The 27,265-nt window shown below is 36.8% G+C and overlaps 1 protein-coding gene and 1 long non-coding RNA gene across 10 annotated transcripts in view; one reads left to right on the plus strand and one right to left on the minus strand.

The window, feature by feature from the left end:
* Positions 1-27,265, plus strand: part of kcnip3b (Kv channel interacting protein 3b, calsenilin) — a 63,284-nt gene that overhangs the window by 29,683 nt on the left and 6,336 nt on the right. For 5 of the 9 annotated variants that reach the window (XM_078953209.1, XM_078953211.1, XM_011478914.4 and 2 more), the window contains exons 2-4: positions 132-306; positions 26,406-26,530; positions 26,615-26,684. In XM_078953209.1, coding sequence (XP_078809335.1) covers positions 132-306; positions 26,406-26,530; positions 26,615-26,684 — 370 coding nt within the window. Of the gene's footprint in view, positions 1-131; positions 307-10,408; positions 10,609-13,208; positions 13,353-14,115; positions 14,339-23,945; positions 24,240-26,405; positions 26,531-26,614; positions 26,685-27,265 lie in introns of those variants that run through there. The other 4 variants (XM_020705769.3, XM_078953214.1, XM_023958283.2 and 1 more) reach the window with 4 other exon arrangements.
* On the minus strand, positions 15,873-19,298 carry LOC111947879 (uncharacterized). The gene is made up of 6 exons (XR_002873833.2): positions 19,123-19,298; positions 18,153-18,379; positions 17,866-18,025; positions 17,602-17,781; positions 17,332-17,488; positions 15,873-16,303 (listed from the first exon to the last, which is right to left on the minus strand). It is a non-coding gene; the product is annotated as an uncharacterized LOC111947879 (long non-coding RNA).

A 27,265-nucleotide genomic window follows, 5' to 3' on the forward strand; every position in this document is an offset into this window, starting at 1 on the left:
TACTTTTAATATTTTAAGATACTTGGCACTAAACATATTTTTAACTGTGAATTTTCTTGTTGAGTAACTCATTCTGCCTGAGGGCTTAATCCCCCCACATTCATAATAATCCGTCTTCCTCCCCCCTCCAGGCCGACGGTAAGATGGTCGACGGCAGCCTGCTGGGGGATGCCAACGGCGTGGAGCCAGCACCAGGCAGATTGAAGGACTCTGGGAAGTGGCAAAGGCCGAGATTCTCCAGAAAAGCTCTGATGAAGTGCTGCCTGGTGAAATGGATTATTACCAGCAAGCAGGCACAAGACAAAGGTGAGGGGAGGGGTGCAAGCAGGTCAGGAGGGGGTGACAGGTGCTGTCTGCCGCCACTGTCTCAGGTGTAAAAGGACTGATGGCTGACTAGACCGGATGAAGCACGCCCGGCCTGTGAAGCTCGACTGGCTCATTGTTTTGGGCAGGTGACCTCAGGGTCAATTACCCAGAGATCATTGGACCAAATGCACTCATTTATCAAACATGTCAGCTCCTACAGGTCAGCAGTCCTGGCCTGTCCTCTTTTGTGGTTCATTTGACCTTCTTAGTCATTATTTCAGCTTTGACCAAGGACATTCTCTCATTTTCTGTCCTGATTAATAAAGAAAAGAAAAACATATTTGGAGAGCATTGGATATTAATCAGTCTTTACGTTTTGTTCTTACAGTTAACAGTTTTGACCAATATGGGAAAAGAAAACTTTATTTGAGCAATCTTCACAAAATTTCACCCACACGCCACCAAGTTTGGTCGACAACCATGATCAATGTTTCATTGACCTTTGACCTTGGGAAATCTTTAAGAAAAAAAGACATTTAGTACCTTCTACAAATTTAAACTCGTCCTAGGGATTTCGGTCTACGGGGAAAAGAATGTGGGAAAGAAAGTTTGGAGATTTTGAACAGTGTTTGCATAGCAAGCTTGCAAAAGGGGCATTCTCTTGTCGCTTGCATACTTTTTACCTTGAGATTATGGAAATGTAATACATAAATTGGGTGGCTCAAGCTGAACGAAATAATATGACATATGATATGAATATATTAGGAATGGGAACTTGGTTAACAACAAAACCTCTGTTGCCATGGGAACCCGAAAGTTTACTTTCACCGATTCTTCTGATAGTTACAAAGATCTGTTTGTCACCGTCAGTCAACCAAAAAATGAAAAATGGTTTCCATGGAGAAAAAAAGCAACAGAACAAGCTGCCATTTTGAAAAAAAGTTTTTTTTTTCTGGATTTGTCATGTGCAGTTCTGGCCCGGGTGGCAGGGACAGATGGGAATGGTGAGGGGTATGTAGCAGCTGCTTGGCCAGTGAGAGTGGGTCAAAAGAGGGCTGCAGGGGCAAGTAGCGCTTGCGGGCCAAACAACGCCGCTAGCAGTTTTGACTAACATGTTGTTTCTTGATTATTTAAAGAAAATAGGTAGTTTGTGTTCATGTTTTCATCATTTACATCTACTGCAGAGATCAACATGCATCCAAGGATAAATAATCTCTTTATTCTTATTTGGCTGCTTGCTGTGTTTTAGAGCAACCGACCTTTTTTTCCGTGCTCAGGCCGGGCTGCAGTCCTGGTGTGTTAGACTCAAGTCTTGATGCTCCATCCAGTGGTCCAGATGAGACCCTGCATCATTACACTTCTGTATGCAACCAGCAGAACTTCCTTAAGTTACAGACGCCTGCAGCTTAACCACATCATTTTACTTTTTGACTGAAACTTGTATCTCCAGTCATCCTTTATCCTATTGTCCCTCACTCTTTCCTGCCTATCTGGTTTCTATTGCTGTCATCCTTTGATATTTTGTTGTTCTTTTTCCTTCTCTTCCAACTTTGTTTTTAGATTTTTCACACTTCCCCTTTTTATTCTTTAATTCTTTTGTACATTTCTTGCTTTTATCCCAGATGTTTACTCTAAAAATATACAACAGTGCTCAGTAGAGGGATTTGTGGCTTAAATCCGTTGTAAAGTTACCTATCAGGTATAACCGTAGCTCAGGAAGCAGAGGAGTTGACCATTAGGGTTGATAGTTTGATTACTGGCCTCTGAAGGTGAATGTGTACTTGAGCAAAAGGCTGAAATTTACATGATCCCTTTGATCCCTCCTGTCTGTGACTGTGACAAAAATAAGAACTTTTCACTGTAAATACAGAGAAATGTACTTTAAAAGTTCTCTGCATAATCATCTGGAATGAAAAAAATTAATAAATACAGTCTGATGAGGACATTAGGATTGAAATTAGTGTTTTTCCTCACAGTTTCACTGAAAGGCTTTGGCTCTCACAAGTAGAACAATCTGTGGACCAGTTTAAAGGATGAAGACTGTGTTGTTCAAACTGCTCACATAAAATAAGTGAAGGCTGGAAGCTGTAGAGAAGTTTTGGAATCATTGGTTTAGAGCAGATTCCAACATTGATCTGCAGGATTTTTCACCGGATGGAATTCTTGTTTTTGCTTGATTTACAGAGTGTTAGTGGGCAAAAGACGCCGTTTTTCAGCAATAAATATGTCTAAAAGAAGACCCAGAGCACTTCAAGAAGACGAGATCTTGGGAATGGGAATAATAAAGATTCATTTGTGATACAAAATGTTCATGACATAGTCCATAGTCTTTTGGCAGTTAGGCTCTGGGTAGATGACATCTTGGACCATAGATGCATAAACCTCAGAGCAGAGGCTCATCGTGGTCAAGGCCAGTCCACGGTATAGAATTGGTGCAGGTGGAGAAAGGGGCGAAGGGGGGCCGGCAAAACTTTCTAGAATTTAGAGAGATAAACACCCATGAATTAAAAGCAGAACTATGATTGTGATTGGATGGAAAAAATAAGGTGGGGGAATTAGAGTGCGAGCTTAATTGATGAATGGCTTGTACGTAGAGTGAGTTACAAAATACCAGCTTACCCAGGAGTAAGGAAGATCTTCCTTATTGAAACTGTGCCAAAGCTTTACTTCAGTCCCACACAGATGGCAAGTCGGCTGCTTTACACTGGCACCAACAAGATACGGTTCAGTGTCTTTCCCATGGACACTTCAAGGCGGGAACTGAACCTGCGACTTTCTGATCAGAGGTTGACCGCTCTACCTCTGCGCCAAGGTCTATAAATAAACACATACATTCTTCAGGCAATCTATTTCAACCATTTTATGCCACTTTTAGCTTTGGAGCTTTGCCAGCAAAGAACATGAAAAGAAAATGGTGATAAAGACAATTATTTCATTTGGCCTCTTTGCATCTTTATCAAGAACAACAAAAGTAAACAACTTTCTCAGCAATAAAAGAAGCTGCTCATAATTTCTGATATTGCTAAAGCACAAACATTACATAGAAAGGAATAAAGATTTTTAATAAAAAATGGATAACTCAGTGATTCTTAACATCTCAGCTTATCCTCCCAAATTGATAATAACAGAGACTTTTGAAATTATGTTTTTTGGAAATCTTAATGCTAATTTGCTTTTGCAAAATGTATTTTTAGTCAAAAATAGACCAAAAAATGTTTGGTTTAGCTGGTTTTCTGGAAACAGCTGCAGTAATTTATTTCCCTCCTCTTTTTCATCAAGACATTATAGGTGAAGTTAAATGATTTTTATTTATCGCTGACCTCTTTAGAAATACAGGATCCTTATATCTTACAGTGACTGTTTGTATGTTTTTATTGATTAGCAAACTGTATTTTGTGCAAACTCTCTTGGCTGCAGAGTGAAACACGAGAAGGATGAGTAAAAGTAAAATAAACCACAGGGGTAGAAGGAAGAAATGCCTGTAATAGGATCTGCTTCATCTCAGCAGTCTAGAGGAAACAGAGATTGAGCATCGGTAAAAGGCAAACCCTCACCTCCATAATAGCTGCCATCTAAAAATAGCAGCACGGGGAAGGAGTCGTGTGTGTGAGGGGACGGGTGGTGGTGATGGAGGGTGGTTAGGATGTCAAGAGGTTGAGACAGTAGTGGGCGAATAACTGGCAGAGCACTGAATGAGAAACACTACAGGAGAGTAAAGAAGAAACCATAGGGAAAACCGAGGAAGCTGCATCTATAGATCAAAATGTTTATGATTTTCTGACCTTCTATGTAGTTAAAAATAGCCTGATCGGTCCGTTTACTTCACATTCATCACCTGTCATGGTTTTAGTTCTTATCTTGGTCTTATATTTCTAAATGTATCAAATATATTTGGATTGATTTGTAAATTATGTTTACAAAAAGTAGTTTTAGTGATAATTCAGTGTTTCGATAAAATACAACTACATATATTGATAATTACTTTGAATGATAGCTTTCCGTATATTGTAACTTTATTAAAAAGTGAAATATTTTGTTGTGTATAATATTGTTGAATATTATGATGGATCATTGGTTTCTCAATGTGAGAAAGAAACTTTTGTGAATTTCTAAAGCTTTTGTAGGCCTTTTTTTCAGGCAACTTGGAGGATGATGGGAAATTATGTTTGATGTTGAGTGTGGCTTAAAGTCAAAGTTGCCTCTCTTCTTATAAAACTTGGTAAACTAATGCCTGTTCATTAGGATTCATCTATGAAGATTATTTCACACGGTTTTATTGTCTTCTGATTGCATTTGAAGAAAATTGTTTTTGTCGACGAAAATCGTATTTTTGGATGACTAGATCCATGTACATCTTGGTTTTCCTCACCTGAGCTGGAATCTGTCTTAAAACTGTATAGGTTGGGGTGTGATGGGCTGTAGGCTAGCAGGAGAGAGTATAAACAGATGGGTGATAAGAAGTGGGGGCGGGCTCGGCCTGTGCCAGCCGTTTTGCCCACAACTCAGAGGGGAAATTCTAATTTGGACATTTTTTTTCATTTCTAATCCTCAAATAAAAAAAGTCAGGGTTTTAGTCATGCAGATTAAATAAAATCTCCAAATGTCACATCTGTAGATTCTAACATTTTTCTTCTGTTCACACAAACTAGATTTGAAGCAAAAATGTAAGTTGTGTTGGTTGGAAATATGTCTGCCATATGTAAATATGGCAGACATATCACTGGGCTGAAGGTATTTCCTCATTGATTCATGCTTCTTAGTGTCCTGTTTTCTTAAACAAACTTGTCCACAATGATAGACTTTGTGTGTCTTCAGCAATAACTTTGAGTCACAACATTTTATTCCTTAAATGAAGTTTCTGCTTTGAATATTTCTGTTCTTTGCGATTCTTCTTATACATAATTGCTTTTGTTTTTATGGCAGTAATTTTATACATGTTCTATAATAAAGGCATGTACTTAATGAAAGAAAGATAGCTGGTTAGTTTAAAATATTGCGACTATTTTTGAAAGAAAACCAGTGACTTCTGGGAGTAAAGTTCAATAAAGGTCCCTCCTCTAATTCCTTTCTGCATTCACACTGAAGGAGCTCCCCCTTGCTGGCAGTAATGGCCGTCCATGCTCTTCCAGTGACCTGCTAATTTCTTATGGCTGCTGCTGTAAGTGGAAGAAGCTTTTAGCAGTTATTTTCACCTCTCTGCGACCCTGTTGCTGTCCTTCGAGTGTCTCTTTAAAGTGGCAATGCAAGGTGAGATTTTGTTACTTCGAGATTTGATGTTTTTGGGGGAAATTTAAAGAAAAACATTTTCTCGTCGACTATCTTTGGCTCTTTGGTCTGAAATGTCACTGTTGCTATGCAGAATCCAAGTGGGAACAGGAAAACTCAGCCTCTGGATACCATTAGTGGCTCTACGGTGTTGTGTTACGTTCCCCGTTCTGTCACAGAACTATAGTGCAGGGATCCACACTTCAGGGTCTTCTACTCCTAAATTAATTTCAAGATTCAAGATTCAAGATTCAAGAGGTTTTTATTGCCATATTCTGTGTAGCTACACAGAGTAGGAATTTGTTTCGGTGCAAATGTGCAACATAAAACAGAAGAACAGTAAGCAACAAAATTTTTACACAATGGACATAACAAAAAATATAAATAGAGTCAGTAGTGCAAGGAGTGTCAAAACAGTGCAACTGAGAATGTTCAAGGTGCAGGTAGTGGGCTGGTGACTGGTTGGACATTGACGTGAAATTTAGGGGGGGGTTACAGGGCGTTTAAGAGTCTGACTGCAGAGGGAAAGAAACTGTTCTTGTGTCTGGAGGTTCTGGTCCTGATGGACCTTAGCCTCCTGCCTGAAGGGAGTAGTTTCAGTAGGGAATGTCCAGGGTGGGAAGGGTCGGCAGCTATCCGGCCTGCACGTCCCCGGGTTCTGTGTCAACTTCACCTAAAAAAAAGTTTAACTTCCTGAACATTTCAGTTCAGCTCTGTAATTATTTGTTCATGAGTCTGTAAGTAGAACAGGTTATTATTAAATTTTTTATTGAACATTTTCTATGATGATTAAAAAAAACAGTTTGATGGCGGGTTCTACCATAGAATGTGTTATAAAAAGATGTCAGAGTGAATCCACTAAATCCACACACTGTAGCAGCTCTGCGAAGCACTTAAACTGCTTCTTTTTTGCAACAATTAAAAGCTTAGTTCAGAGTAAAAACAAAAAAAACTCGCCTAAGAAGACAAAAAAAATGCCACAACTACAGCTATGTCAGTATTAAAATCTATGGGTATGCATTAGGCACACTTGTTGCCATGGTGACGCATGATGTTGGGAAAATCATTTGTCCAAAAATACTTGAAAATCGAACGTTTGTGGAGTAAAACCTTCAACATTTGGTCACATTTTGTGGACATTTGCTTTTAGAATAATTTCAATAATCTTTCAAAAATGTAAAAATATTCTCTGACTATCCCATCACCAAGAAGACTGAACTAAATCTACAGAGAGAAGGCTTATGTTGGATTGCGAGAAAGTAATGAAGGGTTTGATAAAAGAATTAGAAGAAACTTTTTGTCTGCAAATTCAGAATATTTGGATACAATTTTGGGGGGTTTCGATATCAGAACTTTGACACTTTTGAGATTTGCCAGTGAGGTGAAAGGAGGACTGTTGTTCTTACTTAACCCTTGTGCTATCTTAGATGACCCCACCCTTACATTGATGTGTTCTCCCTACCATGACAAAGGTGGATAAAGGTGGAAAGATTTCATGTAATCCATGGACACCAGCGAAGATCACAAATCATTGAAGAAAAAAGGTTCAGTGCACAGTCTAGTGGGTCTAGATGACCCAACTCCCCACGTTAAAGTGCCTAGGATAGCACAAGGGTTAAAGAAGTTTACCTGCGTTGACTGGAAACACATGATTTTATCCCATAAATTAAGTTTTTGCTTTAAATTTTTCCGTTAAGTTCATTGCAGTTTCCTTGGACAGAATAGTTTTTGGCAGGCATTTTACATAAAAAGCATCAATTTAACCTCCTAATTAGCAGCAATGCAATTTGTCTTTTTTTTTTAGAATGTCTCCCAACTACTGAATCAACTCCTTTCAGTATCTTCTTAGGACATTTGGGGCTTTTCAATTAGTCCAAATGTTAAAAGGTGGGGAATTCTGTAGTTTTTGGTGGATTTAAAAAAAACATTCTGCTAAGAGTTATAGTTATAGATAGAAAGAGTTAAATGTGTAAAATGTGATATTTTTTTGTTTAAAGGAAACCAGTGGGTCTGCTTTAAAACAAGAGGGCTCAGAGATCGAAACACAGTTTATGTAAAACTAAATATTTCTGTTAAAATTAATTAATTAATTAAATTTAAAGATTGAGACCAAACTTTATTTGTCTTTCAATCGATGGCACTTAGTTTCTAAAATAAAACAGATGACTGACATTCAGATTTGCATCAAATTAACTGCTTTTAATAACCGCTTTGTCCTTCTGTTCATCATTGATTGGAGGCAAGTCTGTCCTCTGCTCTTCTTTCTCACCCTCTCTTCCAATTAAGGAGCTGCAGTGAGCCAAGAACCACATCAGCTTCAGCTTTTAGTCTGGACGTAGATAACGGAAGCAAGTTGTTCATCGAAGCTGACAAAAACAGTTTCAAGGAAGGATAGAAACAAGAAAAAGACTTTTCATTTGAAATTTAAGTGTTATCTCTGCACAGTCTCTACTGTCTTCATGAATGAAAGTAAGCAGCCTTTACAGCTTCAAGCATGATGATGAACAGCGCCCCTAAGTGGATGAAGATGGTATAACAGCCAACATAAAAAAGGTTGCAAATGCTGTTTTGATTGACACAACCCAAACAGAAACAAGTTGAGCATTACATTAAAAAAATCTGTAAAATTAACACACACAAAACAAAATGAATAACAATTAAAAATAATATGATTTAATAAAATGACTGTATGTTACTTTTAGTTTAAAATCTAGTGTTAAAGTGTATAGTTTTTGCTTATTTTCATCGCAGAATTCTCAGACGTTTTCTCCCTGCTAATGTACAATAATTACTTTAACATGAGCATCCATTTACTTGTAAACAACAACAATGGCTTATGAAACTCCCAGGAGAGTTAAAGAAAAAAGAGATCAGAAATTTTTCTTGTGTTTTAAGTAATAATTCTAGTGGTTATTTTCTAAATTTAACTTATTTGTTGTAAATATGGGATCATTTAATCAAGCATGCTTGTTTCTGGTGTGGTCTCGATGATGTTTGAAGGTCTCACTGCAGGCTGTTAGTTCCTGTGCGTGTATGTAGTAAAAAAACAAAAAAGAGGTCATTATGCTGTTAGGATATCATTAAAAATAACATTTTAAGTCAGTTACCCTTTTTAAAATCAATAAAGTTGTATTCGATTTTACCCAAAAGTAAAAGCAAATATTGCTATGTGTAGTTTTATAGAGCACCATGATGACAGTTAAAATACATTTTTCTTAAAAAAGTTTTACATGTGCTGCATTGATTAATAACCTCTGTGTGTTTTGATTGATTGATTGATTGATTGATTGATTGATTGATTGATTGATTGATTGATTGATTGATTGATTGATTGATTGATTGATTGATTGATTGATTGATTGATTGAAAGCCATTTAAAAAAGGGGGGAAAAAAGACAATAAAATAAAAATCTGATATATCAAGTCTATTTGAGATATTAAGTTATAAATCGATCAGGAAATGAATAAATGAAAATCAAGATATGTTTTTGACATAATTGTTTTAAATCATAAATAGACACATTTGCACGTATACACACATTACACAAGTTTGTCACTGAATCCATTGAATGTAATGATTGTCCAATCAAATTTGTTGTTTGCTTGAATCGAATTTATGAATACCTCATATATGATCATTTGCCTATCCCGCACAAGTGGCCGGGATAGGCTTCGGCAACCCCGTGACCCCGAAAGGGAAAAACGGTAAAGAAGATGAATGAATGAATGAATGAATGAATGATCATTTCTTTAACATAGTTGTCATAATCCGGTTCTTAACATCTGTTTAAAGTATTAACACGTTTTCAGTACATGGCATTTACCAAATAACAAAGGTAAAGCTCTTATTGATTATCTTAAAAAAGATATAATACACTTTTGAACAAATGATTATTCCACATCACACAGAATGTGATGCTGGGGGTGCTGGGGATGAGTTGTGCTTGTGCTGCATAGATGCTGACACCCCGGCCAAAGGAGGACAGGGTGGACGGCACCTTCTGGGTTCTCTTTTCTTTAGCTCTGTCATTTCTCTTTTACTTGTGCTTGTTTTTGTGTATTTTGTTATGAGGGGCTTATTTAATTATTTTATTACATGTGTGGGGATTGGTTATACTGTGTACTTGTTTGTTTTTATGGAAAGCACCTTGAGCTGTCTGTTTGACATGAAAAGTGCTTCATAAATAAAATTAATTTGAATTTGAATTTGAAAAAATTAGTTTTTATTGGTTATTATCAAATAACAAAACGGAGTGCTTAATACTTGAAAATAACCAATAAATGTTCCCTTTTTGTCTAAAAACTAAAATTGGAGTGATGAATGTTTATTTTTGCTCCCTGACATATAATATATGAAACATATAATTAAAAATATTGCTTAGTGTTTATAGTTAGGGCAATTTTGATCCAAAAACTAACAGGAGAGGTTGCAAAATGTACCAAATGCAGGAAATTGTCAATGTAAAGCCAAACCTGTTGTTTTAGTAAATTTGATGGCGTGTGTATGTAGGAGTTCCAGTGACGTCCGCACTGATCAGGGGGGAGAAAAGGGGTGGGACAGACAGAAGAAGAAAGGCGTGTGGAGGTGTGGGGAGTGAAAGGTCAAAAAGCTCCAGAGTCCTGTTTGATCCCCGGCTCTTTTTCATCTTCTGTCTCTCACACCGGTGTCACAAACTCAAACGGATTCACAAATGCTGTCCTGAACACACAAAGACACACACAGACACACAAACTGTGGAGCTCTGACCCACACCTGTCAGCACTTCTCTGTTCTGCTCCGTGAGGCTCAGACCTTCACGTTCCTCTCGTCGCTCTCATTTCAGATCTTCCGTTTTTAACATTTGTACATCTAATCAAGCTTTCACATTGACCGTGTAAAGCGCCCCACCTCGTTGAACCTGTCGGATCTCTTGTGACAGCACAGCTGCATGATGGGAGCTATGATGGCAGCTCTTTCCGTGGAGGCCAGGAGGCGCCTCTCACGACCCAGCTGCCTCTCTCACTGCGGTCACAGCGCAGCCAGGTACCATCGCTCAGGTAGGCTCCGCAGGTTTAGGCCAGTCTTCCCCAAAAACGTTACATTTGTTACTTTTTTTTTTACTTAGTACTGACTCTTGGGCAATTTATAATAATGATCTCACAAATGCTTAAGAAAATCTTAAATGATCAGTTTTATTGTGGTGTTCTAAACACTCAGGATCAGATGATTTCTAAAAAAAAAAAAAAAAAAGGATAACAGATTTGATTCAAGGAGGAATGCTGTGGCGCTCTGGAGGCTGAGGTGTTGACCGAGTGGGTCTTCCCGTCAGTCAAGGTCTTTGCTGATGTGTTTGAGAGCAAAGCGTCTGGGCGCTTTTCCGTTTGCAGACTGCCGTGTCAGCACAGAGCACCTTTTAAAACCCTGTTAGTGTTCTAATGGCTTTGCAGATGAAAAACACAGACGCACAACAAAAGCCACACATGCTGGACAGTATAAATATCCAGAAGAATGAATGGAAGCAGAGAGTAAACAGAAAGTTGACATTTGACTAAAACAGATCAAATGTATGCTTCTAAAATGTGACTTTTATTGAGAATAAACTCTATGCCTGGAGAGATGGATGTTTTTAATACACACTTTTTGCAGAGTGTAAAAGAAATATGGGAAAATGAAGTTATTGATCTTTCTTACTTGGGTTTCTCATCGACGTCTTCTACCAAGTCAATTAACACAAATTCACATATTCTGTTTCTTTTAGAACGGCTGATCCATCAGTTTTCTTCTTCTGACCTGCTTAACACAAACTCATATTTGTCAGAGCTGAACACAATGATGCAGTGGGTCAAGGAAAATACTCTGTAAATGCATTCAGTTAAAAAAATGGAATATTTTCTACCAAATTATTGATATTGCACTATACTTCATTAATCAATGTGAGCATTTTGTTCAACATGTATAAAATAATTCTTACAAATACCTGAAAGTTTTCTGGTCATTTCATTTGTTTTTTAGTTCTGCCTACCTCAGAGGTGTTCAAACTTTTTTCATAGAGGGCCAGATTTGTCGAGGTAAAAAGTGACCAGAATTCTTTGAACCCTTAAAATAACATTAAATGCAAATGAGCTGTTTAACTAAAATGTCATTGCTATTGGATACTTTTCAGTCCTTCACTTAAAACAGAACATATCTAAAAATGTTTTTGCCCAAATTTAAGTGAATTTCATATTTGAAAACCAGAAATAATAAATAATTGATTTTCTGACAGGCGCCTGCGAGCCGGTGGAAATTTGAATTCTGGCGGCATATGGCCCACATTCTTTGAACATGTCAGTTTTACCTGGTGGTCTCCATTTAGGTTCTATTTTGTTGTTTAAAAGAGCGGGTTTTTAAGCTATGATAACATAGAGGTGTTAATATTGACAGAGAAAAAAAAACGTGATCATATTTATTTTTTTCCTTTTTTAATAACTCAACTTTTAGATTGTAACTGAGTTCAGTTTTCCTGACTGGATTGTTATTATTATTATTATTATTATTATAGATTAAGCATTCACACATAGAAAAAAATGTATATTACTATATAAAATTAGTTAGAGTTGCCAAGTTTGTGTTATTCGGCTGATTTTTTTACCATCACCTTCAGAAAAGGTGTTCACAAAACCTGGGTGGGTTCAGGGGGGAAAAACGATAGTCATCAGAGTGGATAAACATTTTAGAGGATAAAATTACTTTGAATGGGTCCACTGTTTTAGGAATATAAACACTGCTGTTACAGTTTGCGTTTCACAGAGACAGGAGGGCCTGAATGCAGGATGTGTTCAGTTGTTGCTTTAATGTTGTTATTCTCTAACAAAGCTGAAGGAATTAGCTTTGTATCACTTTAGCTCCACTTCAACATCAAGTTCTGGACTTTTCTGCATATTTATTTGATATTAAAGACAGAAGTAGCAGTGAAGTCGGGTTTCTTACTTTGAACACGAAATGCATCGAAGCAAAGGCAAATGTTGTATTTCCTGTCGAAGAAGCAATAAAAAACCCAACAAATTCTGAAAGGCTAGAGAGTATAAAAATTAAAAAAGTTATAAATATTCTCAAAATAAACATATTAACAATATATCTTCATAACTTTTAACTACTAAAAAAACCTTCTATGATTCCTTTGCAGCGTGTTCTGTGCTCAAAAATGCTAATTTCTAGAGCTTTTCTAGAATAAAGTGTAAGGTAGCTTAAACATTTATAGCTTTACTTTTGAAGCAAATATTATGGTTAAATATTTGACACTTAAATTATTCTTTTTGGAAAACAGGTTTGCTAGACTTAATTTGACCACTAAAAAGGTGAAGAAAAAACTCTTAAAACCATTTAAATCAAAACATTCAAACTTTCATAACACGAAGCTTTAAGCATTAGCATCTTTTATTGATTTGTTGACTGGAATTGTTATTTTCCTTTCCTCGTGTCCTCCAGTGTTTTCTTTTAATGCAGAAGCGTTGTTGGATTTAGTGGGACGGGAGACAGAAAGGAGCGTCACGGACATGATGGGCCAAAGTTACGAGAGAGGAGAGGAAAAGGGCCAGAGGAGGAGGAGGGGTTAAGCAGTTTGATGCAGATCAAGCAGAAAAAAGGTGAAGGAGGAGGAGTGTGGGGGAGTCCACACAGACCAGGAGAAGGGCATGGGTGAGCCGCCTCAGGTGGAGAACGCACTTCAGTCTCAAAGCTCAGCGGGACTGCTGACCAAACCAAAAGAGGAGCTGGAAATACATGCAGGCGGGGATAAAAGGAAGAAGAGAAGAACATCAGGGTAGGATGTTTCTCACAGATCCTCGCAGCCTCTCAGGATTTCCCTCCTTGCTCAGTTTTCATATCTGAATAGTCGGACAAAAAACATAAGCTGAGGACTGTCGAGTAAAATCAGTAGGACTTCCCTGAGGATTGCAGGGCTCCGTAGAAGAAATACACCAAAACAAATTGGGATGATCAGTCAACAGTTTTCTGTCTGCTCATTTATTTTGTGTGGACATCGAGGAGCAACATGTCATCTTCTAGTGGCGGATGTTCCCAACTGTAGTTGTTCTCAATTCTTGTTCACTTTTTTAAAGCTGTGATAAGTGGTTATTGCTCACATTGAGGTGGTTTGTTCTTTGTGTTGCCATGTTTGTTGGCTTTTAAAGGTGCAGTTCCCCCCCTGCAGTGGGATCCACAGTATGAAAATGGACACCAGGTCATCATTTCTGCTTTTCCTTTGTTATATATTTTTATATGACACTAAAGTAGAATGTTTCAGCAGAAAGTGTGAAGTGAGGATTGAAAGTAGCTAATAAAGAGGCTCCCATTTGCTCTGGGAAAAAAAAACTATAAGGTGATTTTTACTGCACTTTGAAAAAAAAGGCTCATCATCCAGACTCTATTTTCCCTGGCGGGTTCACGGGAGTTTTTCCATTTCTATCGATTTCTGCCTATTTTTCACTTTAACACCATCCAGGTGTTCAGCCGTCTTCCACCTGGATGGCCCGTTTCTCGTGCTTCTTTTTGAGCCTGAAGGCTCATGTCCTGAAGCTCACCACTTTTAAAAACTCTTTTTGACTCAACCTTGTGAGACTCTGGCTCTCAGGGGTCTCGGTTGTTCACCCCCGCAGGGGTCTGAACTGTGAGACTAAGATCCCCCAAGTAACTTGAAAATCATGGGCATCCAAGACATGGAGCTGCTGGCCATCGGAGTGGTCGTCATTCTTTTCATGGCTGTTCTCAAGCAGTTTGGCATCCTGGAGCCCATTTCCTCATTTGAAGGTAAGGGCCAACATACCTGAACTTTGCCTATGTCTAAATCCTGGTCATAGGTTGGGGGAAAATTGGAGTTTAGGCAATTTATGTATTCTTAGGTTCCTCAAATATTAAAATAGAATGAATTTGTAGTAAATATTTATATCTAATTATATGAGTTGTCGTCATCAGACTCCATACAGATATTACATCAGCCTGTTAAAACTCTTCTTCCCCCTGAATTCATATTTGTTAATATAAGGACAGATGGATGTTTGGATTTGCTCAGATGAATTGGTAAATACTCAAATGCCTTTCATAAATACTTCATAGTTGGTGTTTACGTGACAAAGTTTGCTGTTAAGGCTTCATAGTACAGTTTTTTTTTTGGTACAAAAATAAACAAAATGCTTATCTACATATACTGTGGTTATATTTTCATGTTGCTTGATAAAGTTAAAGGTGATTTGCATGCATCACCAACACCTGGTTTTGAAAAGTTAGATTCATAATTAAGCAAGAAGGCAGCAAATTATGTTTTATTTTTGCATTTTTTAGATTACATCTGTTTTTTAATCTTATATATACAGTATATATATATATATATATAGATTTTTTTCATGGATGCATTAACCACTAAACCCATTTATCTGTAATTTGACGTTAAGTGCATAGTTCCTGCTTCTGTAACAGGCTTTTTTTTCAAATGGTGTTTGTATGGGTAAAAATGCTTACATCACATCTGTTATTTATTTGGTAATTGTCAAAATTAACCTTAAAGATTTTCAGGAAAAACAACTTGCAATTATTGTCAATTTTTTTTCGTCCTTTTAAATATTACAATGATCAATAAAATTTAATTGAAAGCATTTGAATCGTGTTTGGCAAAAAATATAAAATTTGATTCATAGTACTGGCCCATAGGAAAAATCTGTTGCTCATATGTTGCTTGATCTCGTCTCTTGAGATCAGTTTGAGCGTCTCATATTCGTATCATTCTGTGATCATATGCTTCTTAACTCTTGCTCCTAAGGGTCCCTTAGGAGCAAGAGTTAAGCTATAATGAGAAAAGACATCACTGAGACAAATGAGGTTGAGTTGAGATAACGGTTTGAGCAATAATTAAGAAGTGGGAGAGACGAACCTAAGACGCTCATGAGACAAATCTGAGAAGAATGAGTCCTAAAAGAGATCTCATCGTTGTCTGTCTGATGTCTCTTTCATGTCTTAATCATTTCTCTTGAATGTCTAACCAAAGCCGTTAATGAGAATGATATTTGAGATATATTTGAGAAAGAAAAGAGAATTTATTTTTATAGCAATGGTCGCCAATCCTGGTCCTCAAGGGCCACCATCCTGCAGGGTTTAGATGTTTCTTTGCTCCCCAGATGTGAATCAACAGGTGATTAACCACCTCCTGCAGAACTTGAGGAGGCAATTCAACCACTGCAGCAGATCTGTTGGAGCAGGAAAACAGCTAAAACATCCAGAACAGTGACCTTCAAGGACCAGGATGGGAGACCACTGATATACAGTAACAGTAAAAACAATACTAGAAATGTAAATGCTTTACACTTTATTTGGGCAGCACCATCATCAGTACAGTATTTGAATTGTGGTAGCAGTATTAGACAGTTTCTAAAATATTAAATGCATTAAGTACATGAACCGTGGCATACTCAATCTGGTTGACATGCTGGTCATGAATACTTCCAGATTTTAAACAACACACTGAAAAAAAACAACATTATAAAAACAAACATAAAAACATTCTCTGAAACTTGCAGACTATCAAATCCATGAACCAATTTGAGAACCAAATTAAGATTAAAAATAAGAAAAAAGATGGAAGAGAAACCAGTCCGCATACTGTAGATCATAGCAGTGGCCTTAGAACCTGCTCTGCCCTACATTTGCTGACAAAGGCTTTCTTGAGCTTGGCCTCTTCAATTTGTTCCCAACCAGGTAGAGTGGCACATCTTAGGACATCAGCTGTAAGACAAGAACATTAAAATCTGGCATGAGTAAATTGATAATAGACCGCACATAAACAAAGATAACACTTCAAGCTAGAAGCAAACTGTAGTTTTATAAAAGCAGCTGCATAATGCTACCATAAGATTACGTTTCTGTCATCCCTAAAAGCAGCCACACGTCGCTAGAGAGGACATCTGTTTCAGTTAAAAGAATTGAAATGCAGCATACTATGGGCATTAACTATTTAACAAATAAGGTTCAAATCTGTTTCATTTCATTTTTCATGATACAGTCCAGATCAAACATTTAAGAAATTATCAAAAGTCACATTTTGCATGGTTGGCTCTTAAGGGAAAAATAATACCCTTGTCCTAATTGGGACGCTGAGGGCTGATCGTGTCAGACGGCAAACTGTGGAATAAGATATTTCAACGAATATATATTATGCTATGATTAAGAATTTTGTGGTCAATATTTTTTGGATTGTTCAGAATATTTCCATTAGTTTTTTAAAGTAGAGCACTTTGGCTTAGGTCTTTGTTCTGTTTGAGACTGAAGAATTATCCCTTAGTGGTACAAAAGTAAAGATTGGAAAAAAGTCTGTTATACTTAGAAAACTTCATAAAGCCACCCTTTAAATTGTATTTTATTTCTTTTAATGTGACACAATCTTGCTATTTAAATCAAATTACCCCAAAATAAGGATTTTCAAAGCTAAATTTTAGGTTAGCCAGGGCTGCTCATTCCTGGTCCTTGGGATCTATCCCCCTGCCTGTTTTCTAGATCTCCAAGCCCTGCTAGCTGTTGATCAGCTCAACCAGACGTCTCCACATTCTGACTGGATGAACACACCTGGTCCAGCTAATCAGCATCAAGCAATTCGGGGAGAGTTGGAAAACAAGCAGGCTGGTAGATCTCAAGGACCAGGGATGAGCAGCCCTGAGTTAGATTAATAAAAGATTAATTAGAATAATTAACTGCAGGTCATGATTAACTAACCACACCCAAAAATGAATCGCATGACAGCACTCATGAATATGTACCTTTGCAGAAACTCCAGGGTTGAAGCCAGCTCAGTTGGATAATGACTGTTAAAGCAGAAGTAGCTTCTGAACATCAGGCACAGTGCTGCAATGTTGTTGTGTACGATGGAGCGGTTCCAAATAAGCATGAACCTCCTTGGGGAAAAGCAAGACTGTCCTAAAGACAGAACAATGGATAAAGTAAACATGTCACTCATGTACAGTGTACAAAGACAAAACCTTTAGAATAATTTAACACTGGAAACTAATAACAGTTGGAGTCAACGGCACCTGCTGCAGCTGGACCTCGTCTGCATCTTCTACAAGAACATGGCATCCTCCTCATTAAAGTAGCAGAGCAGAAGAAAGCGCATCTCTTTAACATCTCATCTCTTACTAGCAGCCACTCTGCTCTCCCTGCATCATCTGCAGCCTTTTAGAGTTTGGAAAAACGTCTTGCTTTCATCATTTCTGCAAAAAGAGTGCAAACCATTTCCTTCCTTAGTCTTGGGCCAGGTCTCTTTCCCCTCTGCACAAATTCCTCAGAAAACTTACTCCATGGAATTTCAAAGCTGTCCTCCCAGTCAATGTATGTACAGTCCTTGGCTTCTGGAAGATGTGGATGACAAACTTCTCGGTGACTATAACAAAAGTGATGATGATTGTGTTGGTGAGGTCTCAACAGATGACGATGTGCTGTTCTCTGGCGTTTGGTCTGCAACAAAAAACAAACAAACAGTATAAGTGTATTAAGTTTATACTGTACTGTCAGTGTGTTACCATTCATATTCATATCCACTTCCGTGCATTACAAAAACTCATTTGTAATGTTTGACACTCACATTTCAATTTCCAAAAAGCAAGACGTATCCGGGCTTGAACAGGTCTCAAAGCTGGCAGCAAGTCAGCCTCTTCTATGAATCGTAGATCGTCATACAACTCCATTTATTCCAATGGACTGCAAGTGTTCTTCCAGGATGTCGTGTGGCTCTGGTAGGACCTCCATAATGGCAGTGTGGAGGAACATGGGTTCTGATTCACTCATTTTCACGTGTAGAATTTAGATCACCTTGAAGCAGAGAGGGGGAAAAAAACATGATGTACACACATTTTATACAGCACAAAGTAAGATCTGGAAAGGTTTTTAAATATGATTTATGATTCACTAAAATCCTCGTACATATCAGTGTTGACATTTGTTGGCTTAGCTACATCTGTACTCTCTAAACATCTCCTCCACTGACAGAGGGCTGAGAACATGTTTCCCTAATATGCATACTTAAATTTTCAGATTATGCTTTCTAGACATGTGAGCAGTTAATGATGACTTTATTTAAACACATGTCCATAACCAGTTTCAAAAGATGACATGCCAGGCCAAACGTCTGCAAGAAGATGATATTTTAAACAAGATAAAAGCTTATACAGCGTAAAAATTGAACATACAGTGAAACTGCACATTTTGAAGTTTGCAATAATGGAAATGGTCTGTGGTGTCGTCACACTGTGAATGGGATGAACCCTGCAGACCCTTAACTGAAGAGCAAAATGTCTTCCAACAGTTACTTAGCACTCACGCGTTTGGAAAAATATCGAGGCTCATTCCTGTAAACTCTGCACTGCAAATAACTCTTCAATGTCTCTATTTTTTATTACAAAAAGCACAAGTAAACCTTTATAAAATTTAATAATTACTTATACAGCCAAAGCCACCGCGAGTAGCCCAGACGTCTGCATTACTGGCAGAGCTAGCTTAAACACCTTTAGCATTCAACTGAGTTCAGAGTTGGAGGAAAGAAATCGCAAACTTACCGTGCAAACTTCAAAGATTTTATTTGAATCTTTTCCAGACAAGCAAAAAAAATGTTGGAGATTCATCCCACGGATTGTTAAAACGCAGAAAAAATACGACAAACGGTCGTCAAAAGTCTCTCGTTCTCTGCACTTCTCCCGCTTGCAGATTCCGGCCCGTTGGTGACGTCAACCACAGAGTTTTCCCTCCCACCGTGATCAACCAATCAGAAATCTGTGTCAAGTGAGGCTGTGATACAGCTTAAAATTCAAATCGGGTTACTCCAGGCTTCTGTTAGTTCAATATGATGCAGACTAAAATCAAGAAAACAGAAAATATTTTCAGCTTGTAAGGCTGCATGAAGGGGGATTTTTAAAGACAAAGATAAAGTAACTCAAACTGAACCCCATAAATCTGTACCACCCTAAAGTTGATTTATTTCTTTGATTATTTTTATTTGTGTATTTTATTTGTTTCAAATGTAAGATCTATTTTTTGTTCACTTTAAGGTGATCCAAATATGATCCCAAATGTCCTTTATTTAGTTCAGACATCAATGTGTTAAATGTTTTATACCCACCAACATATAAGTGTGCGTATATGCACTTATGAGTGTATGCATGTGTGCCAGTGCATGCGTGTGTTTGTGTTTAACTAAACCTAGCACCATTAACCCAACATACATTCTTGTTCATTTATGTTTATCTAAGCAGTCAAAAAAAAGTTTATTAAATCGACACTGCAACGTTGTCTTGAAATTTCATGTTTTTTAAAAAGTTTCAAAAATATGTCTTTTGAGGACATGACCGTCTTAATGATTTAACTTTTTTTTCTTGAAATTGTAATTAAGTTATATAAATATGTAAGCAATAAACAACTTTTTTAAGTTGAACATAAATAAAATAAAAAATATTTTCTCGAGATGAACTGTAATGGTGTCATCATGAGACTCATTTTAGGGCTTGTACTACTCTCATTTTTCTTTTTGCTGAGACAATAAAAAAATAGGCTAAAACAAGATCTAAGTTATTGAGCAACGAGAGACAGAACCATTTATGTCTTTCACTGAGACGTAACTGAGATAGGGATTTGAAGTAAGGATATCAAATTGAGACAAACTTGAGCGCAACATAATATGGCTCATTTTTCTCTCAATTGAGATCTGGAGAAGAGACAGTTGTGAGAGAATTTTGAGATCTCAAACAGTGCTCACTGTGAGACTTATTTCTCAGGAGAAATGTTTGAGAAGAATGAGAAAAGCAGTTTAGTCTCAAACAGTTCTCATTTATGTCTAGGAGACGTAAATGTGACAGAAACGAGATCTCATCTTCAGTTTTGCTTTGCTATGGGGGTAATTGATTACATGAAGAGATTGTCAAATTTAGAGAAACTCATTTTCTTTTCAATAAATGTAATTGCTTTTGCTATACATTTAAGCTAAGCTGAAACTGGAGTTTTGGAGTAGTTTTAAATCATTTTGACATTTACAAGACATTGACTGTATCTAAAAACTGGACTGAGACACTGTGACGCCACTCATTGAAAAGGGCTTACCGGTACTTCCAGCTCTAACAAAACAAAGTCAATTCAGTCGCCATTTTTACACAATGCAGACGCCGCCATGTTGGAACTAGAAATCATGAGTAAGCAGTGATTGGTCCTAGTCAATGTCTCTACGGCAACCATTTTAGCCAATCAGAAGTGAGCGTGTTGGAAAGTCCACACCCGTACCACTTCTAAAGTGGGCTTTGTCAAACATTTCAAACGTGAGACGTGAGACCACAGACTTTTATTGTGGCCTCTGATTGGCCACCTTATAATTTGAATAACTTGCACTGCAGGTAAAAAAACATCAGGAAAATTATTCAAGATTAGTAAGAAGATGTATCGGAGCAAGAATGGTTATTCTGACAAATATGATGACTAAATAATAGCTGTTTATTTCTTGTTAGAGGTCTATGAGATTTTAGCTTTTTGGGACTACCAGATGCTTCCCGTGTGGAACGCCAAGGGGGAGGAGTCACTCAGTCTAGGTGTCATGTACAGTCAGTGCACTGGAAAAAGGCTGAGCTATTGTTTTTTATTGACCAACATCATGAAGACTTGGATCTCCGGTGTTGAATTGGAGAGATTGACAGAGAAATCAGTTCCTTTGATTTCTGTGCAAGGTTCCCTCTGATTCGGGTTTCAGGCTGACGGCCAGCGAGTCAAAGTGCCCTGCAGTCAGGATGCCAAGGCAATTAAAGCAGGAAGGCTCCACTCGGCGCATTAGTGCGTCCCAGTTGGCCCCGATTCACAAAGTAATAAATTCAACAAAAACACCAGTAATACCCTTTCATAATTTATCAATCCTTTCAATCTGCTCAATCTTCAGTAGCTCCCTCCTCCCTCATTGTTTCTCCATTGCAGGCCCAATACCCAGGGTTAGCATTACGCCCCATTAATTATACATGCGCTATTGAACAGGCCCTCTCCGAGGCCACCTAAATATGGAGTGTGGAATCATCGTGGACCGTGAAGGACACCGGCTTTCCAAAATTCTCATCCCACTTTTTTTTTTCTTCATTGTCAGCCACTGCAGCACTACAGGCTCCCTCTGGGGTTCATTTATTTGCTGCAGGGTGTCTATCCTGCTGGATGACTGTCTGTAATTAACTGGAGGATCCAGTGGAAAGACAGTTAAAAACAGCTGATCCTGTAAATCCAGTTAATCTCATCAGATTGTTTGCTGACTGTTTGAAACCCACACTCTTTCTTTGGCACCACCTCCCTTTCTGGAAGTAATGTGCTCCAGAAGTAACTGTAAGTGCTTCATATTACTTTAACTTTTGCTTCAATGCGTTTTTAATTGACTTGATTTGGGGCGTCAGATAATAATGCTTTTTTCATTGTCAGTTTTCAGTATAGTTCTATTTGTTTTTATTTATCGTAATATTTTATACATTCTACGAGTTTGTCTTTTTACTCAGGACATTAAGTCCTTCTGAAAAAAAAAACAACCTAAAATTAACATTTTTATTCAACAAATGTCACTGAACATGTAACATGCATGCTATTGTGGCAACAATGTTTTTCTTGGATAAATCTGTATTTCTATAGATGCATTCTGTGGAAAATGTATGTAAAAGTGACACAAAAAAGTGTGCATTTTGTTGAGAAAATGGTAAAATCACTAAATAAGCAAACTTATTCTCGTATATGTATTTCAATTGATTTTTATTTTTTATTTTGAAGTGATTCTGGAAAATTGAATCTTTTACTTTTCTAAAAGTATAGTTTTGATTGATCTAGTCTCAGTCTGTTGTTGAATACACTGCAGTGTTATTGCTCTGTTATATTTTTGTTTTTGTGTAAAATTCTTTTTATTTTTACAGTTTATTAGTTTTAGTAAAATCTGATTGTTTGTCATTTCCTGAAGAGTAAATAAGAGCCTGTATCTGTTAAATTCAGCAGAGGCTGATACTTAAGGTTTATTCAATTATAATAACTTTTTGAAATAGTTTTTTCCTCTTAGTAGTTAAGCTGAACCAATTTTTACTTTCACTTGAAGGACTTTATATAGTCAAAGCCAAAGTCCTACCAAATTAGAGAGGAATTTAATAATAATCTGGAATATTTGTTGTTTAACATTCATCCCTTTTGTTCTGTTGATACACAACAGTCTTGGCATGACATCTAAAAAATTTTTTTTTACAAAATGTTTGTTTTCGATTTCAAAGTTTAAAATGAAAACAGCATTTTTAGCAAAAAAAAAAATATATATATAGAACAAATGTTCTATAATTAAAACATATACAAAAAAACTATATGTGTAAATTAAGTTGTCAGTTTATGGATGCAAATGTGAAATATTGTTTCATAATGCTGGTTTACCTAATGTGTGTTTTTCTTATATTAACTCAACAAGGTATTTTTAGCTTTTTAAGGATTTTTAGCTTTTTTTTAGCACAGTAACAAATCTTTATGATACAATGGTAATTATCAAGGATGTATTGAACATAATGTTAACTACTTTATTTTTCATAAAACGGATAAAATACTAAAAAATACATAAATTCTGCACCGTTTCTTTGAAGAAGAAAAAACGCTAGAGTATCTCCATTTTAATGGTTTCATTGAAATTACTTTTTTCTTTTCAAGACTATAAAACAGAATTTAATTCTAATGTAATTTTTAATGTTTTATTTTGTATAAATGAACAGATTTTACACTTTTTGTAATTTCACCATCTAAAGCTTTTGTGTTCTGTCGTGTTTCATCAGTTGTTTCAGGGTTTTTCACTAGATGGAGGCAGAGCGTGAAGCGAGTGTTGCTCAAGTGTCACAGGACTTGAGGGAGCGTTCAGCGTCTCTTTTGAATTAACCTGCTGTTAAATCTGTGCTTCCAACACCAGAGAGACGTAGTGAGAAAGTGGATCACTAAGCTGGAGTGGAAAATTGAGATTCGGGGTGTCCATCCACGTTTTACACGAACCTTTGTGGAAAACTGTTTTCCTAATAGTTAAACATTTAGAAACAATTATCTGACATTTTTGTGATTATACCAAAAGATGTGAATTTTTAGTTGATGAAAATAATTTTTATGTTACTCCTCAAACAATCTTGGGTAAATTCTACGTTTCTAGTCCTATATTTTATCCCTGCTGTCGCTATTTTATGAAAGAAAAAAACGTTTTTTTTTTCTATTAAAAGCAAAATGTAAATAACTAGATTTTTCAAAGGAGTATTTGTCTTTTTTTGGGGGAAATTCTCTAAATAACTTGAGCAAAGTTTTAATTGTGGAAGTCTTTAACAGACTGCTATGAGCATAAAAGAGCAAAGAGAATGAGTTTTAAAAAAAAAGGCTGAAGGGGAGGGCTTCAAGGAAAATTAGAACCATCAGGATAAAAATAAGCGTTGAGGAGTGAAACTCACTCAGAGACGAGGGGATGAAGGAGGAACACGAGAAGACACACTAATTTAAAAAAAAGTTGAGTTATGTGGGACAAATAAACCAAAAGACCATAAAAGGGATAAAAGAAGAAATATGAGTGTAAGATGGGAGACGGAGGGACTCCAGACTGTCGGCATCGTCTGCCTGGTGATCATGTTCCTCAAGCTGATGCACCTGCTCGGCCTGATCGACATCACTGAGACCGGTGAGGAAACGCGGGTCGGGGGCTTTGAGGAGGACAGGAGGATGCTGGACAGATCAATGCACCTCAAGATAGCTGTGAATTCCAACCAGACTGAGACATTCTGTTTGCAATTTATTGGCACAAAAAAAGAAAAAATTCCAAAGAATTTTGGATACAATCATGTAGGGGTGTAACAATTCATTTTTATAACGATTCAATTTGTATCATCATTTTAGGATACTGATATGATTTATAGCCAATATTGGTTCATTTTGAACTGTGAATCCGATTTTATCCGATTCACTGACCTAAAGTGGATCCAGGACGTCTTTAGCCAAAAATTCAACCAGTGGTACTCGGATAAATACTGAACAGTGCAGGAGATGTTTTCCAGATTCCTTTTATGTCTTGCAAGTGCAAATTAAATATGTGTACAAACAAGTATTTTAGTTTCCTGAAGTTCAGCTCACTGTTGTTTTTCCACATCAAAATTATCCAAATATTAGAACATTCTAGCACACTGTATTGCTAAATTCAAAGTGTTTCCACACATTTGATTGATCATTTTTGGTGCCAAAACTTGTGTGTCGTCCCTGTAAAATCTGTCACTGTAAAATCTAAATACCACATCTCACTCCAAATGGTATTTTCCAATTTATTTATTTCATTTTGAAATTATTTTTTAATGGTAATTGATGGTAGTTGATTGGATTCGAATAACAACTTACCTTAGATTAATCTGATTGACATTTATAGGAATATAAATTGATTCATCGATTAAGTTGATTAATCATTACACCCCTACAACCAATTTAAAAATCTCAAACAAAAACACTAAGCGGTGAAGAAAATGCCCTAATTTGTTTTTATTTGAATTCAACCAATACTTCATTTGCTGTAGACTTCATGTGGTTTCTTTTCCTTAAATGCTAAATGTGCGACCTCAATGACTATCAATGATATTCAATTTTTACTTTTGGTTTCTGTGCTAAAGCTCCTCTGATGCACAGGACAGGTTTATCTGCAGAAGCTGGATGGATGGATCTTAGCAATAATTAATCAACAATGACTTTAGTCTTTGAGTTTCACATCAATACCAACATTTAAAAAAAATGCACTCAACATCATTAAAACAAAGCAAAGGGAAAAGATTTTAAAATAATCAGAAAATATTTTGTGATAAAAATAAGTGCTGATTACACAATCTTCAGTATTTATTAAATAGAGTTTGTAAGTTTTTTGCATACTTTCACATTTCCAATCATACATACACAAACAAAAACATGCACAATATTCTGCATAATTAATACTAAATTGTGAAAATGTGTTTTAATCTTTTGAAATTTTAAGATGTTGAAAACTTTACCAAAAGGTCAAATTTAAGATCCTGACTTGTTCATGTGATGTTACTAACTTCCAGAGGTTTGTGACTCAGGCCTATTTTCATTATGAGGTTGAGGCAACAGACTGATGTAACACATGACTGGATCACCTTTGGCTTTCTTCTTTTTGGTTTCTGTTCATGTTTTTGATTTTCTGCCAAGTGTTTGAACTGGATTTATTTCCTCTGGACTGTTCAGCTCCTGTGGTGTAACCTTTCTTAACTTGTTTTTTTGTTGTTTTTTCCTCCTCTTACTGTCGCTCCCCCACTGTTCTCCATTTACTCTTTTTCACTCCATCTTGGTGTTAACCTTCCCCGCCTCTCTTTCTCTTTTTCAATAGATGGTAAGTATGAAAAAGCTTAAAAATCTGCTTAACCTGGAAGAGAATAAAGCAGTTGTGCAGAGCTTCCTCGTAGCATATGTGAACTGGTGATCAGTGGCACGCAGACATTAACTTGTGTGTTCAAATTAAAATTTTATTTAAGATTCAATTTTTTTTAGGATTTAAGGCTTTGGTAACTTTACAGAAAGTACTTCCTGTTCAATTCTTCTTTTTTTTTACTCCTTTATTCGTGACTCTTCACTTCCCTCCTTTTCACTGGCATGTTTTCCTCACCTGCCTTCCTGTTGAATGCATAAACTCATTCCCCTCCTTCTTCCCCTTCAATTGTTGGACTATTTCCACTCACTCCAATTGCTGTCCCATTCTTCTTTCTTTCCCCTCATCACCTGTCCTCGTCCTCCTCTTTCTCTTCTCCCTTCCTGTCTGTGGATCCATCCCCTTCTCTCTGTTTTGCTCCCACAGACAGCAGCGACAGCGACCTGGAGCTGTCCACGGTGCGCCACCAGCCGGAGGGGCTGGACCAGCTGCAGGCTCAGACCAAGTTCACCAGGAAGGAACTGCAGTCGTTGTATCGAGGCTTTAAGAACGTGCGTTTAGGTGCTCACTGCATGTTTCCAGACATGAAGTGAAAGGTTTCACTATATTTCTCTTTTTTTTTCTGTCTTGTGCAGGAGTGTCCCAGTGGACTGGTTGATGAGGAGACATTCAAGTCCATCTATTCTCAGTTCTTTCCCCAGGGAGGTTAGACAATTAGTCCATTATCTCCTCCATTTTCCTTCCACATACTCTCTTAAAAGTGTCATGAAGGATTTTAACAATTCCGCTACTTTTATCATCTAAGATGAGCAGGAATTTAATGCAATTTGTTTTAATACAGACTTTTTTTATTAAAACTGTATAAAATGTTTTAAATCTCCTAAGTAAAATTCTTGATTTTTAATGCAACAATATAACTTTATACTAATTTACTTGGATGAGAATGTTGAATTATATTTTTGTTTTACTTCTGTCATGTTTTTGTGTTTTATGTGTTTTCTCCTGCCTTTAACAAACTATATTGTTATTTATTTCCAGTACCTGTTTTTTCTTGTTAGACAAAGTCTTTACTTTAATATCACATATATTAGCTCAGATTCTAATTATTCTTTATTGAAAAAAATGATCTTTTTATTTAAAAAAATGATGTTTAGGAACATATTTTGTTAATTTATTACCAGTCATTTCAAATACATACTGTGTTACATCATGTTTAGCGACAAAGTCAGAGAAGCCAGACTGAGATGGTTTGGACATGTTCAGAGGAGGGATAGTGGATTTATTGG

This window comes from Oryzias latipes, chromosome 9, assembly GCF_053564925.1.
Source record: "Oryzias latipes strain Hd-rR chromosome 9, Olatipes_Hd-rR_3.1".
Lineage (NCBI taxonomy): Eukaryota > Metazoa > Chordata > Actinopteri > Beloniformes > Adrianichthyidae > Oryzias > Oryzias latipes.